General features: G+C 50.8%; 1 protein-coding gene across 1 annotated transcript; it reads right to left on the bottom strand.

The window, feature by feature from the left end:
* Window positions 1-7,376: 7,376 nt before the first annotated feature.
* LOC306808979 (uncharacterized protein) lies at window positions 7,377-9,293 on the bottom strand. The gene is made up of 4 exons (XM_079320031.1): window positions 9,045-9,293; window positions 8,312-8,362; window positions 7,887-8,000; window positions 7,377-7,510 (listed from the first exon to the last, which is right to left on the bottom strand). Exons 1-4 carry the CDS (start codon window positions 9,180-9,182, stop codon window positions 7,400-7,402), a joined length of 414 nt encoding a protein of 137 aa, XP_079176157.1. The 5' UTR covers window positions 9,183-9,293; the 3' UTR covers window positions 7,377-7,399.
* Between the last annotated feature and the right edge of the window lie 3,598 nt (window positions 9,294-12,891).

The raw sequence follows: 12,891 nt of genomic DNA, 5'->3' as shown, positions 1-12,891 counted from the left end.
TTCCACCCTGTGTGTGTTTTCTAAATAACATTATACATAGCAGATTTTTTAACTCTGTCAGGAGCTGGGTGAGGAAGGGTGAGTGAGATGCCTCTGTAGCTCTGAGCTGCACTGCACCCTGGAGAAGTTTGTGCAGGGAGTTTGGGGTGTGCTGGGGGCTCGTTGCCAAGCCCCAGGGCCATGTGGAGGAGGTGGACAGGGCAGAATGAGGATTATTTGCAAGACTATAGAGAAAATAAGTGGGATAAGCCTGCAGATCTAGAGATGTTCCTCAGGAGCTGCTTGAGCCCCTGTTGAAGCCCATCCTCAGCTGAGGAGGTCCTGGGCTGAGCCAGGGCACCACAAGAGCAGTTTCTGGGCCCTGCAGTGGTCAGTGCTGCTGCTCTGCCCCTCCTGATGTGTGCATTGCAGAGGGGGCAGGCTTTGCAGCTCTCCTGGCTCTGTCTCCTGTGTCACACAAGCCAGCTGCCCCCTGTACTGGTGCAGCTGGTGTCAGTTCACCTGCAGTGTTGGAAATGTTCAGCTCTGTTTCCTCTGCTGCATGAGCAGTTTGGTTGGCAGTGCTGGTGGGTCCCCAGCCTGCTCAGCCTGCAGGTACCAGGTTTTCTGTAGCTTCTGCAGCTGCCCAGGGTCCTGTGGCTCAGCTGCTGCATGAACCAAACCCTGCACAGTCCTGGCCTCTGCACTCCTGGGCCATAAAGTGCTGTGCCACATATATAGATACGTTAAAATACAGCCTATGAGTAAAGTGAGAACTTGCTTAGCTGTACATGCCTGAGCTGGCTTTCCCCTTTGCAGCTCAAGCATGTACTTTAGCATAAACTTAGAACTCTCTTAACTGTTGCCTTGTATAACATCCCATACAATGCCAGCACATTTAGTCCAAAAATATATTTATTTAAAGAATTATTATAAATAATGTTTGGAAAAATAGTGTGACAGCTTAAAACAAAAGAAGTGTCTTTCACTTCTGACTCTTAAACTCTTCTTGGAGGACTTGGTGTAATTCCTTGAGGAAATTCTTCAGTGAGATGGTGCTGCCTGGTGCTGCAGGGCATGGCTTCTGGAATGGGAAAAAGGGGCTGTTGAAAAGCTTGCTGGGGTGGGATTGCATTCTGCAGCTTGGGTTGGGCTGCTAGCAGTGGTGGGGAGAGTAAAACAAAAATGCCCAAGGGAGAAGCTGGGGTGCTGTGGGCAGGGCAGGGAGAATTGTGCCTCACCTTGTGCCTTGCTCTGCTCCCCCAGACCAGGCTGAGCAAGTTGTAGTAAATGCCCTCGAGGTACCTGTGGCAGCTCTGGCCCTCCTGAGCAATTGTAGCAGCTTTGCATAAGATCTCCATGTTGTTTTCTCTCTGGGAAAAGACACATGACTTTAAAAAAACCTCTTGTATAATCATGGCTTCTTAGCAGCAGATTAAAGCACTACAAATAATGTATTTCTGTTCTAAAGGATATGTGATAATAGTGGTTTGAGGTGCCAAAGCCTCCCTGAAGCTTCCCATCTCCATCTCTGCACACCAGCCTGTGCTCCCATCCCTTTCCTGCTGAGGAGGAATCAGCCCCTGCAGAAGGTGTGGCAGTGGACAGCAGTGAGCACCCCTGGGCTTGGAGCATGGTTCTCCTGCTGCAGGTGTGGATGTGGGACCCTGTGAAGCTGCTCCCTGCAGGGTCTCTGGCAGTGAGGCTGGTTTGAGCAGGCAGAGGTGCTGCAGGAATAACAAAAGCACCTGGGAAGAGTTTGCCTTCATTAGGGGCTTTGAGAAGTCCTAGAGCAGAGACACCTGGAAGATGAGGAGTTAATAAAGCGCTGGTGGCAATTAAAAAAAAAATTGACTTTCTTCTTTGGGGGATGTTCCCAGTGCTGCCTGCTCCATCTCAGCTTTCACAAACAGTATCTTCAAACCAGTGACCAGTCCATCCCTGTGAGCTTGGGCACCTGTGGGTGAGGGCTGTGCAGCATCTCAGCATCACCTCTCACTCCCAGGGCTGCTCCCTGTGGCAGGAGGGGTGTGGGGGTCCCCTGAGGGGTGCTGAGCCCCAGCCCCCAGGGGAGGCTGCTGTGCCCTCAGTGGGTGTGGCACAGGGTCAGGGCATGGGCTTTCTGTGAAAACAGGAACTCAGGGGCAGGAGAGCTGGGCTTAGGCAGCAGTTTTCAGAGCAGAAAGAGGCCTTGTTATCTGCTATTAAATCTTGTACTAACTGCAGAGCCTTCCCCCAGATAAGGGGCTAGGGAGGGATTCTGTGTCTACCCAGTGCTTTGCAATAGGTGTCTGCAGGGGTCTGAGCTGGTGACAGGCAAAGGCAGATGTTCCTCTCCCTGGAAAGCTGAAACCACTGTCTGCTGCCCATCACTGGTGCCCAGCCCTCCCCATCCTCTGGCCTCCCCATGTCCCCAGGGTGGCCAGAAGCCACCAATGCTGCTTTGTCTGGAGGTGGAGATGGATGTGGGAAGGTGAGGGCAGCTGTGCAGGGCACCAGGAGTGGTGAGAACCAGATGGGCAGCTCAGTGTTTGTGCTCCAGTGGGCTCCTTGCTCCTCCACAGCCCCACACCAGGACAGGCAGCATCCAGGCTCCTCACCTGCCTCCCACTGCACTGTGCTCTCCTCCAGCCCCCAGCATCCTCCCAGTACCCACCAGGGCTATATGGCTGGGGTTTGTTCTTACCTTATAATCTGCAAAAATATTTGTCACATTCATCTTGTTACAGGAAACCTTTACAAAGACACAAAGGAGAGGAGCAGTCAGGCTCCAGCCAGGATTCATTCTGGCACACACACACCAGACACACAACCTCCATCCATGCACCAGGAGCACTGTGAGCCCTGTGCTCACCACCTTCCTCTGGCTCAGCATCAGTCCCTCTGAGCCTGGTGGAACAGTCTGTCCCTCCCAGCAGTGGGTAAAGCACCAGCCAGCCCTACCTCCACCTGCTGGAGCTGGTCCAGCAGCTGGATGCTCTCCTTCAGCATGTTGGTCCGTAGTGTGTGTGTCCATAGAGTGAGCACATCTCCCAGGCAGGCTGACAGCACCAGGAAGGTGAGCAGGACCTGGGCCAGGATGCTCATGGCCTGCTTTGGCTGCACCTCCTCAGCTCTTAGTCTCTGGCTCGTCCCGTGAGCTGCAGCCGTGTGTGCTTTTCTGGAGGAAGCACCTCAATTTATTACTGTGAAATTGCTGAACCAGAGGGAAAAACTTATTTTTCCCTTATAGGCACTTTCCAAATTTGCTCCCAATTAGGAGAGCAACAGCTCTTTTTTTGTGCAAGTCAAAATTTCCTTCTGATCTTGCATGATGAAATTTCCACTGTAAGGTGACAGTGGCAGGAGCCAAGTATATACAGTATATAAACTGCCTGGTTTGAGGATTCTCCATTTCTCTGTATCTCCCTATCTCTACACTGTGAATCAGAAGTGGTTGAACTGGGTAGCCCACTGCTCTGGCACACTCCAATAGCAACACTTTTTATTTTCCTTTGAGCATCTTGCACGTTCCTCTATTGTGTTTGAGTATCTCCTGAACGTGTAAAGCATCCTTCATCTGCACACTGATTTCCATCCCTGAGTTTCTTAACCTGGGGAGGAGCAGAAAATATGGCAGAGCTGTGTGGGACAGACTTGGGCAGGAGCAGGGCATCACCTGGAGGCTTTGTGGAGAGCTGGGGACCCTCCTGTCCAAACAGGATCCCCAAACCAGCGTGGCATCCACAGGGCTGTGCAGGGAGATGATGTGGGTGTCCTGCTGTGTCACTGCTGGGCAACTGGGGGTTTGTGGCCGTGTTCCAGTGTTTCAAGGAGTTGGAGATGCCCTGTCCATCTTGTCCTGCTTGGAGAACAACAGGCTGAGTTTTCAGACAAAGGGCTCTGCCACCGGTGCTGCCACAGGAAACGGCACCGAGAAACGCTGAGCTGGGAGACTTTGGAGTTTTGTAATAACTAATAGGGATTTTTCTAACTCAAACAGCAACTCACCACTAGATAACAAACTGTGTGCACTTGATGAATCCGGGAGCAACCAGACTGAGAGTAGTTTTGTTTGTCTGGTTCTGAGATGCCCCAGATGAAGTTAGGTGAAGTCACTGACACAGAAAGAGTTTTGTGAGGGATTTGCCAGTGGAGAGCTGAACTGTTTCCTACCCCCCTGTTATGGAGAGCAGATAAGGGAGTTGCTCTGGCTGTGTGACTGCATCCATGGCCTCCAGGCATGCTGGGTCCTCACCAGCATGCCCAGAGCTGTCCCACTAGTCTGGGATGAGTGCTGGTGGTAGGATCCCTGCCTAAAAGCGATGCTGGAGAAGGTGATGGAGGCAGCAGCCCTGTCCTGCAGACACAGGAATTTCCCCAGTGACCATGGTGGAAAGCTCTAAAACTGCAATCAGTGAAGAGAAAATGCTCAAATCACAGAAAAAGCTAAACTTTCTTCTACTCAGGCTGAATCATGGTGGAAAACTGCATCACGGTGTGATAAGAAAGTCACCAGTTGTGTTGGGTTTGCATGGCAAGGTTTTGGTGGTGAGGAGCTACAAGACTGGGTTCTGTGAGGAGCTGCTGGAAGATTTCCCAATGCCTGATGGAGCCAAGTCCAGCTGCTCCAAGAGGGACCTGCTGCTGGCCAAGGACCAGTGCCTGGGGAAAAGCCCTGCACACCTGCAGCTGGCAGAGAAAGGAGAGAAAACCAGGAGAGAAGTTAAGCCTGGGAGGAGGGAATGGCTGGAGTTAGGGTGTTTTAAGATTCAGTTTTTATTTCTCATTATCCTACTCTGATTTGGTTGACCAGAAATTGAATAATTAAGTAATTAAACTAATTTTCCCTCTAGTTGAATCTGTTTTGCCTATGACAGTAACTGCTGATGGTTTTTTCCTTGTCCTTACTCTGGCTCACAAGCCTTTTGTTATGTTTTCTCCCCACTGCCCAGCTGAGGTTGACAGGGGTGCTGTGGTGGGACCCTGACATCCATCCAGGGCCAATAATCCAACACAGCAGCAAATGAAAAGACTCCCATGTCCTTTCCCAAGGGTGGGATGGCAGAGATATCCCCATCTCTCGTGAAGGGACAGCTCCAACTCTGGTGGGGTCCCCCTGCTCCTGAAGCCCTGGCTGTACCTTCATCCCTGCCCTGTTTCCCTAACCAAGAAAGGTGCTTGACTCAGAAATGTGCCCTCAGTTTTTCTGCTCTTGGAGCTCCTTGGGCTCTGTGATCTGGAGCATCTCCCACACCACAAGGATCCTGCCCAGGCTCTCATATCCCTGTGGCTCTGAGACTGGGCTCTGCCAGAAGTCACAGCCACAGGCTCAGCTCTTTGTCCCAAAGCAGAAACATCCCAGCACAGCCACCAGGACAGGGCCTTGAGGGTCTGCCCAGCTGTCACACCCTGCCTGTGGTGCCTGGCAGCTGATGGCAGCAGGGATCATGGAATCACAGAGCCAGGGAACCACAGAACAGGTTGGAAGGGGCTCATAAGGGTCATAATTCCAGCCCCTGGCCCTGCACAGCACCATCCCACAGGTCACACCCTGTGCCCAAGGCTTGTTCATGTTCTGTTCTCATGCATTTCTCCTCCTGCCATGCCTGGCACCAACAGTGCTGGGGTTCACCCAGGGCAAACCCCAAGGCTGCTGTTGAGCCCCTATTTCATGCATTTAGAGCATATATGACAATTTCCAGCAGTTATTTTGTGGATTTATTTCCTACATGTGTGCTGCTGGCACTAAACAGGTTCTGGTCCAAAGGCTGGACCCATCTTTTCCCTCTCCTGCAGCTGCACTTTGGCTCCTGTGGCTGCCCCTCCAGCCCCCACTGCCCCCAGACCACAACCTGCACCCCAAAATCCCCCTCCACCTTGGCCCCATGCACAAGACCCTCTTCCCAAACAAGGGCTCTCATCCTTCCTTCTCCAGCCCTTCCTTTCATCAGCCACAAGCCAGGTGGGTTCTTTGCTGCCTTTCCTTTCTCGAGGCCTTGCCCTTGGTGGCAGAGTGGGTACATTTACTATACATTGTCCCAAAAATGCCAGCATTCCTGACCAAGGAAGCAGCTGCCCCAACACTCCTCATTAGCTGCTGAAGGTAAGAGGGAATTGACAGCATAAACTGTGGACACAAAGAGCTCTTTACTCAGTTGTTTATTGCTTAAGCCCAGGGACACTTCAATAAAATCAGTGCATAGTTGATATGAACAAAGTAGAAAAATGAAGACATTCAAATACATAGTAATTTGAATATATTAACTCTCATAATAAAAATATTTTAAATAGAGAGAAGAACAATAAGTTACCAATCAGCACATGCTCATTCATTGTTGTGCAAAGGCAATCAGGCAGTAAGAGTTCCCTAAAATGAGGTAGCAATATTTTAAATAAGGTTGTATTTCCACAGATCTACCATGTAATTTCAAAATAAACCTTGAATACTGGCTTTTTATTTTGGATCCCAAGCAAAGAAAAGCTTTCACCAGCCAGGACTTTTTGGTCTTGAATCTTTAGATTACACCCTATAAAAATAAGTTATTTAAATAACATAGAATAATAAATAAACTTCAGAAGTATGATGCCAGTGAGCACCCATTAGATTTAAAGTTATCCTACAGACTCTCCTGTCTTCAGCATTAATAACTTAAAAGCCACATACAATAGAAGAGAGACATTGAAGTTGCAATAACTGTTCAATTGCCCCTCCTAGCTCTAGCTGCACTTCTCCAGCTCTGCTCCCAGAAATCAGCCTCCCCCACATCCGTGAAAAATTCATCATTTCAGCCTAGATTCGATCTCTTAGGAAGAGGAGATGATTGTCAAGAAACCTCCCGTCTCTAAGGGGAACAGGAAGCAGATAATCTGGTTTTGATTTTGGTAGGTGCTGCAGGAGCAGATAAATGAGTTAAGAGCTGCTCGGCAGCTGCTCCAGGTGCTCTGCTGCTCCCGGCTGGGAAACCTTTATCCCAGTGCTGGCACATCCAGCTGCTGGCACATCCCAGTGCTGGCACATCCCAGTGCTGGCACATCCCAGCTGCTGGCACATCCCAGTGCTGGCACATCCCAGTGCTGGCACATCCCAGCTGCTGGCACATCCAGCTGCTGGCACATCCCAGCTCCTGGCACATCCCAGCTGCTGGCACATCCCAGCTGGGTGAGTTACGGGCAGCCTGGTGCCCATGAGACCTCTCCTGCTAAGGCTGAGTAACATCTATCGCTTGGACGGAGAGTTTGGGAAGTGCCAAGTGCCGTTTCCAATGGCAGCTCGAGTACCCCGGGACGAACCCTCTGGCTGTGAGAACTGGCTGGAGCAGGGCTGAAGAAGTGCACGAAAAGAAAGTGCAAAGGGAAAAAAACGAAACAAAACGTAACCAAATGGCTCCACAAAAGCTCCTGCAGAGGCAGAGAGCCCGGGGCGGGGCGGGTGCCCGAATCACTGCGCAGCCGATGAGCCCTGCAGCCTGTACAGCCCCTGCGTGAAGTTCCCCAGCGCCGGCAAGAAGTGCCGCAGGTAAATCTCACTGTCATCGCTCAGCGAGCAGCTCTGGGGAAGGAAAAATGGGAATACATTAGAGCTGGCAGCGGGGTTTAGCAGCTGGACGGTGGGTAGCCAGGCTCGCAGCCCAGACTGATGATTTGTTTGTTTCTGTTGTCTCATAAATAACGGCAAATAGCTCAGAGTGGTGAGGATGCTGGCCCTGGAGCTCAGGAATTGCCCTTTGCTCAGCCCAGCAGTGAGTTCCATGACCAATGGTCTGAGGTGGCTGTGGCTGCTGGGAACTGTCACCCCCTTCCCACAGAGGCAGAATAACCTGCAGCACTGGCAGGTTTGCAATGCCCAGCTCTGGCCCCATCCAAGAGAACAAATTCTGGTCAGCCCTGTGGTTGCCTCAGTGTGGGGCACAGGAACCCCTGCCTACCTTCTTGCCATGCAGGCTCTTCAGGTTGGTGATGAGTGGCTCGTAGATCTTCTTGCACCTGGTGACTTTAGCCAGGGCCTTCTCTGCCTGGCACAGCAGCTCCTGCTCTGGCAGCTGGGGAACACGAGGGGAATGGTTAGAATCATGCAGCAGAATTGAGTTGAAGTTGCTTGGTCAGGTGCCTGGGACTGGCAGGAGGTTCCACAGTGACTTCCTAACTTGCCTTCATGTTACAGCAGTGCCCTGGGCTGGGGCTGGGGGGGCTGGAGGCACAACCAGCATCAGGCTGAGCACTCTCTCCAGTGAGGGGCACTGAGCAGCCCCTCAATGACTAATACATCTACCTCAGCTGCAAGTGCTGTGCCCCATAGAGGCCCTGGCTGTGTCTGGGTTTATGATAAATGCATCTCTGCATTGGTGTTTACCTGTCGATCCGTGAAGGCAACCTGTGCCACTCGGGTGTCATTGCAGGGGACCTGGAGAGGCAACACAGGGAGAGCCATGGTTATGAGAATGTCATTGTAAGACCCTCCTCATGAGATCACCCCCAAGAAGTCACCTGCAGGGCCCTCTCCCAGGGAGGGGCATCGTGTCACCATCCCTGTCCAGCAGCCATGGCATGGATGCACCCTTGGTGGTGCCATCTCTTAGATCCATCTTTCAGCAAATTTTTTCCAAACAGGCTCCTGGACACAGGACCTGGGTTTGCACAGCACTTGTTTGGGAAGGTGCAGGAGAATCCCTGTGTGCTCAGTGAGAGTAGAGCAGGGAACCCATGGCAGCTCACACTGCCCAGACCACCATGTCCATGTACCCCAGCTGCCTCTGTCACCCTGACACAGAACATTTTCTTGTTCCTTAGCACTTTTTTTCTGAAAAGTACCTAATGTCAGGTGGAAAACTTCATCTGATCTGACCCCAGCAGCTGCTTGTACCACCAAGTCAAGTGCTGATCACACAAAATCTAGGCTGAAATGGGCCAGGGTGCCCAAGCAGTAGGTAGGATGGAGTGGAATGAGCCAGCAGGAAGGGCTCCTGCCACCCAAGTGGGCACCAGACCCTGGTACCTGGCCTTGGACACTGAAGAACATCACCATCATCATCACCAATATTGAGGTCAGAAAGCAAAGCAAAGCTGAGAGGTGTAGCAGCATTTACCTGCACTCCTGAGTTGAGCTGTTGGATCAGGAGGATGATCTCTTTCAGAATTTGCTGTGTAGGTGGTGTCATGGGTCTGGAGGAGATGAGCTGGAGCAGGGAGAGCAAAGTGCAAGCTGTCTTCAGCGAGGGGAGCATTCTGTCACCGCGGTCTGGGCACGTCCTGTGCTGCCTGGGCTGGGTGGCCAGGGTCTCTCTGCCTCTCTGCTGGAAACAGCACCATTTTTATAGCCTGGAGAAGGACCCGTGTCTCCAGTATACCAAATATAGGTATGTTGCCCAAAAGAGGATGCAGTGGGAGACAGACGGCAAACAGAACTACGTAACAAGGACTCGATACGTTGAATAACATTAGATAAACATGCAGATTTTTATCACCTGATAGATAAGGAGGTACTGGATGGGTAGATGAGAACTTATTTTCAGTGTTCAGGGATCTATGTATGATCAAGCATGATTGTAACGTGCTGCATGTGGAAAGCCATGGACATTTGCAGAACTGAGCCAAGCGTGTTGCAAGGCTTGAGTAGAGTCAAGTCATGATCTTACGTGCAGAGAAATATCCAGTGGTGCTTTCCTGGTCTCCACAAAGACAGATATGTGGAAGGTCAGCTCTAGCATGGCTGGATGCCTGCCAGACTCCTCCTTGAGTGTTGGTGTCTCGTGGGGGATGACATGGCACCTGCAGGCACCTGGACATCTCCTCCTGCAAGGCTCCTTGTGGTCCCTGGGCCATGCAGGGACCATGGAGCCCTGTGCTACAGCTCACCCACGAGAGGCTGGGTCAGAGCCAGGTAGGAGCCTGGAGCACTGCCACCACTGCAGCTGGAGCCTGCACAGTGCAGGGTGAGATGTCCACCTGCCCAAAGGTGTCCCTGCCTCCCTTGAGCCAAGCTGCTGCAGCAGGATGCACCATGACCCCAGGAAAGATTCTGTGGTCCCAGCAGGATCACAGGGCTATAGAGGGCTGTGGAGAGTGTTCCACTGGTTTGGGATCACCCCACTCTGCAAACCATGCATGGGAGAGCATGGTTTACCCCCAAAGGCAGGTAAACTCATTCTCCAAACTACTGATATAGCAACATGAATCTGCTGATGGGAAAAGCTGACATGTACCTGTTTGGGTTGTGGGGACAGAAAATGATACCTGGAAAGTGAGAAACAGCATTGAGGAGGGTCTTGTAAGAGGGGATCAGAGCTACTGGAGCATGGGACCTGCAGGGAACAAAACAGCTCCTTCCAAGAGTCTTAGTCAACCTGTCCTTCCCAAAGGGGCTGGTGTGCTGGGACAGCACAGCCATGAGCCCAGTGATGCTGGTCAGAGTGGACACAGAACCCCAGGTGTCTGTCGGAAATGGGGAAATGCCAATCCATAATTTTATCTGGGCTGAATTTGTGCCTTTCCAGTTCAACAGCCAGTAACTTCACCTTGGTGCTGGGCCATCCCAGGGGCAGCTTGCCAGCAGTAGGAGGGGAGATGTTCCCACCCAGCTGCTTTGCCATCCCACAGGATCCTGGCTCAGGATGGGAAGGGGACCCAGCACAGCTGGCAAGGAAGGTGCCCACTTTTCCCAGTGCCTTTCCTTTCCCTCCAATCTCCTCACGCTCAGCTCCCTCTCCCTGGCAGTTTGAGCAAAGAAAGGCAACTGAGCCACATTCCCAGATTTGCTTCAGCAGCCAAATCGATCCCTGTGGCAGGTGGAGGATTTGTAGAGGAATAAGATGGGATCATGGCATCAAGAAACAGTGTCAGAACTCAGGAGGTCCAGGGCATACTTTAACTGAGGTGATTTAAATAACTTCAGCTTGCCCTTGGCCTGATTTTGGATGACCCTACTAACCATTTTCTCATTTCCAACACTATCCCAGCATTGTCTTCTCACGGAGAAACCATCACACATCTTCCAGGCCATTTTCTCATGTGTGCTCTTCCTTACTTAGCAGAGCAATTAAGCACAGCTGAAAAAACCCAAATGTGGGTCATGGCATAATGTATAGCATCAGCACATGTAGTATCTCTTGAATCAGTGGTTGGGTTGATTTGCTTTACACACAGTGAGTTCTCCCTTGTGCAGAGTGTGCTGGAACCTTCCACCTTCCTTCAATTGCTGAAGCTGGAGGAAAGGGTGCCCTGTAGCTCCAAGAATCCACTTTTTCTGCATAGATCAAATCACACAGGTAGGATGGAGCCAGATGAAGGAGAATTTGCAAATTGCACAGCATTCCCCAAAGGTGTAACCTTGCAGAGTAAAGGCTGGCACCTGGCTGACTGCCCAGGGGGCAGCAAACCCTGTCATACTGAAATAGATGAGATGATATTAGTGACATTTAAATGCAAAGTTGCAGGGAGACTGCAAATGATTAAGCTTTTGAAAGCATCATCTATATTTATTGCTTTGGTTTGTGGTATTTATTTGTAGATAATCTCATCTGCTTGTGTTTTTTAGTGTAATTTTTAGGGCACATAAAAGCTCTTTGCCTAAAATGAGGCATGGAGGAGGGAGCTGCATGGAGAAGCTGCACCGGGGAGTAGCCAGTTAAGTAAGTCAGTTTTTTACTTCAGGCAGGTCATAAAGCAGCTTTTGTTAAAAAAACAATTAAAAAATTCATCTTCTCTCAAGTTTGCAAACCCAAAGTACTTCAGGGCAAGTGTTATGCAGCAGTCTGTAAACAGGCAGCAGAGCTGTACTGCAGAAAAAACACTGAAGGAAGCACCAGAAAATCGAAGTATTTGTTTTCTATTGCTAATGCAAATTCCACTTAGAAACAAAATTTTCAGGCAAGAGTGTCCTGGAGACCTCTGGGTTTTCTTCCTAGTGAAACCAGTTGGCAGCTTATTGAGTAAGTGCAGATAAAGCAAAAATAATCATGGTACTGAAGAAATGGATGCTGTGGCACAGAGGTGGAAGGAAAATCTCTCACCTGAGTGGTGCATGCCAAAGACCTCCATCTCCTGATCCCTGGCTTCAAAAGCATTTGCCAGGGCTGAGGCTGCAGCCAGACTAAATTTCTTGGAGGGGATTTGCACCCAACCAACCCTTCCAGGCCAACAGGCACTGTAGGTGTTAGGTACTCTGACAAGTGGCTTTGCTATTACCATCCCAGGCAACTGCCTGAATCTCAGCTCAATCCCTACAGCAATTCCACTAATTTGATTTTTTTGTTATTTTGCAGCTGGTTTTTTTGGCTCTTAACCAGGTGTGCCTGTGTGCATGTTCCTCTGAGGTGTGTGCATGGATTGCTGTCTGCAGGTCAGGTGCTGTCATCTCCCTGCTGCAAATCCACCCTCATCTCACCAAGATGGGAAGTGAACAGCAACTTTCTCCATCACTTTGCCACCTGCCCAGTGAGTTACACAATAAATCTGTGGCTTGTTTGCCATAAGATGTCTCTGCTTGGTTCTACACTTTGTGCATAATCCCACAGGGGCAAGAATCCCTCTCCTGGGATGTTCTGCTCCTGTGCCCCCTCCCCTCCAGCCCTCCCACGCTGGGTGGTGGCCATGCCCCTGCCACAGGGCAGGAGGCTGTGGCAGAGCAGGGCTCCCCTTGCCATGGTGCTGGGGGCAGCTGAGGTGCCCATCTGCTCCTCGTGGGCACAGAAAGGGCAGCACTGCCATGCCCAGGGCAGTCAGGGCCATTCCTGCCCTCACCCTCCCAAGGTGCCCATCAATACCAGAGTATCATGAAAGTATCTGAACTTTCTCTTACACTTAATTCACATAAACAAGTTTTTATATTTTCTAGTCCACATGAAAATCATGGGGCTGGCAGAGTCTCTTTTCCATGCTGTCTGCTGTCAAGGAGCCTACAGATCATTCAAATTATTCACTGATTTTTTTTATCAT

This window comes from Erithacus rubecula (genome assembly GCF_903797595.1).
Source record: "Erithacus rubecula genome assembly, chromosome: 16".
Classification (NCBI taxonomy): Eukaryota; Metazoa; Chordata; class Aves; order Passeriformes; family Muscicapidae; genus Erithacus; species Erithacus rubecula.
The sequence above is the reverse complement of the archived record's forward strand: the minus strand, read 5'-3'. Positions and strand labels throughout refer to the sequence as shown.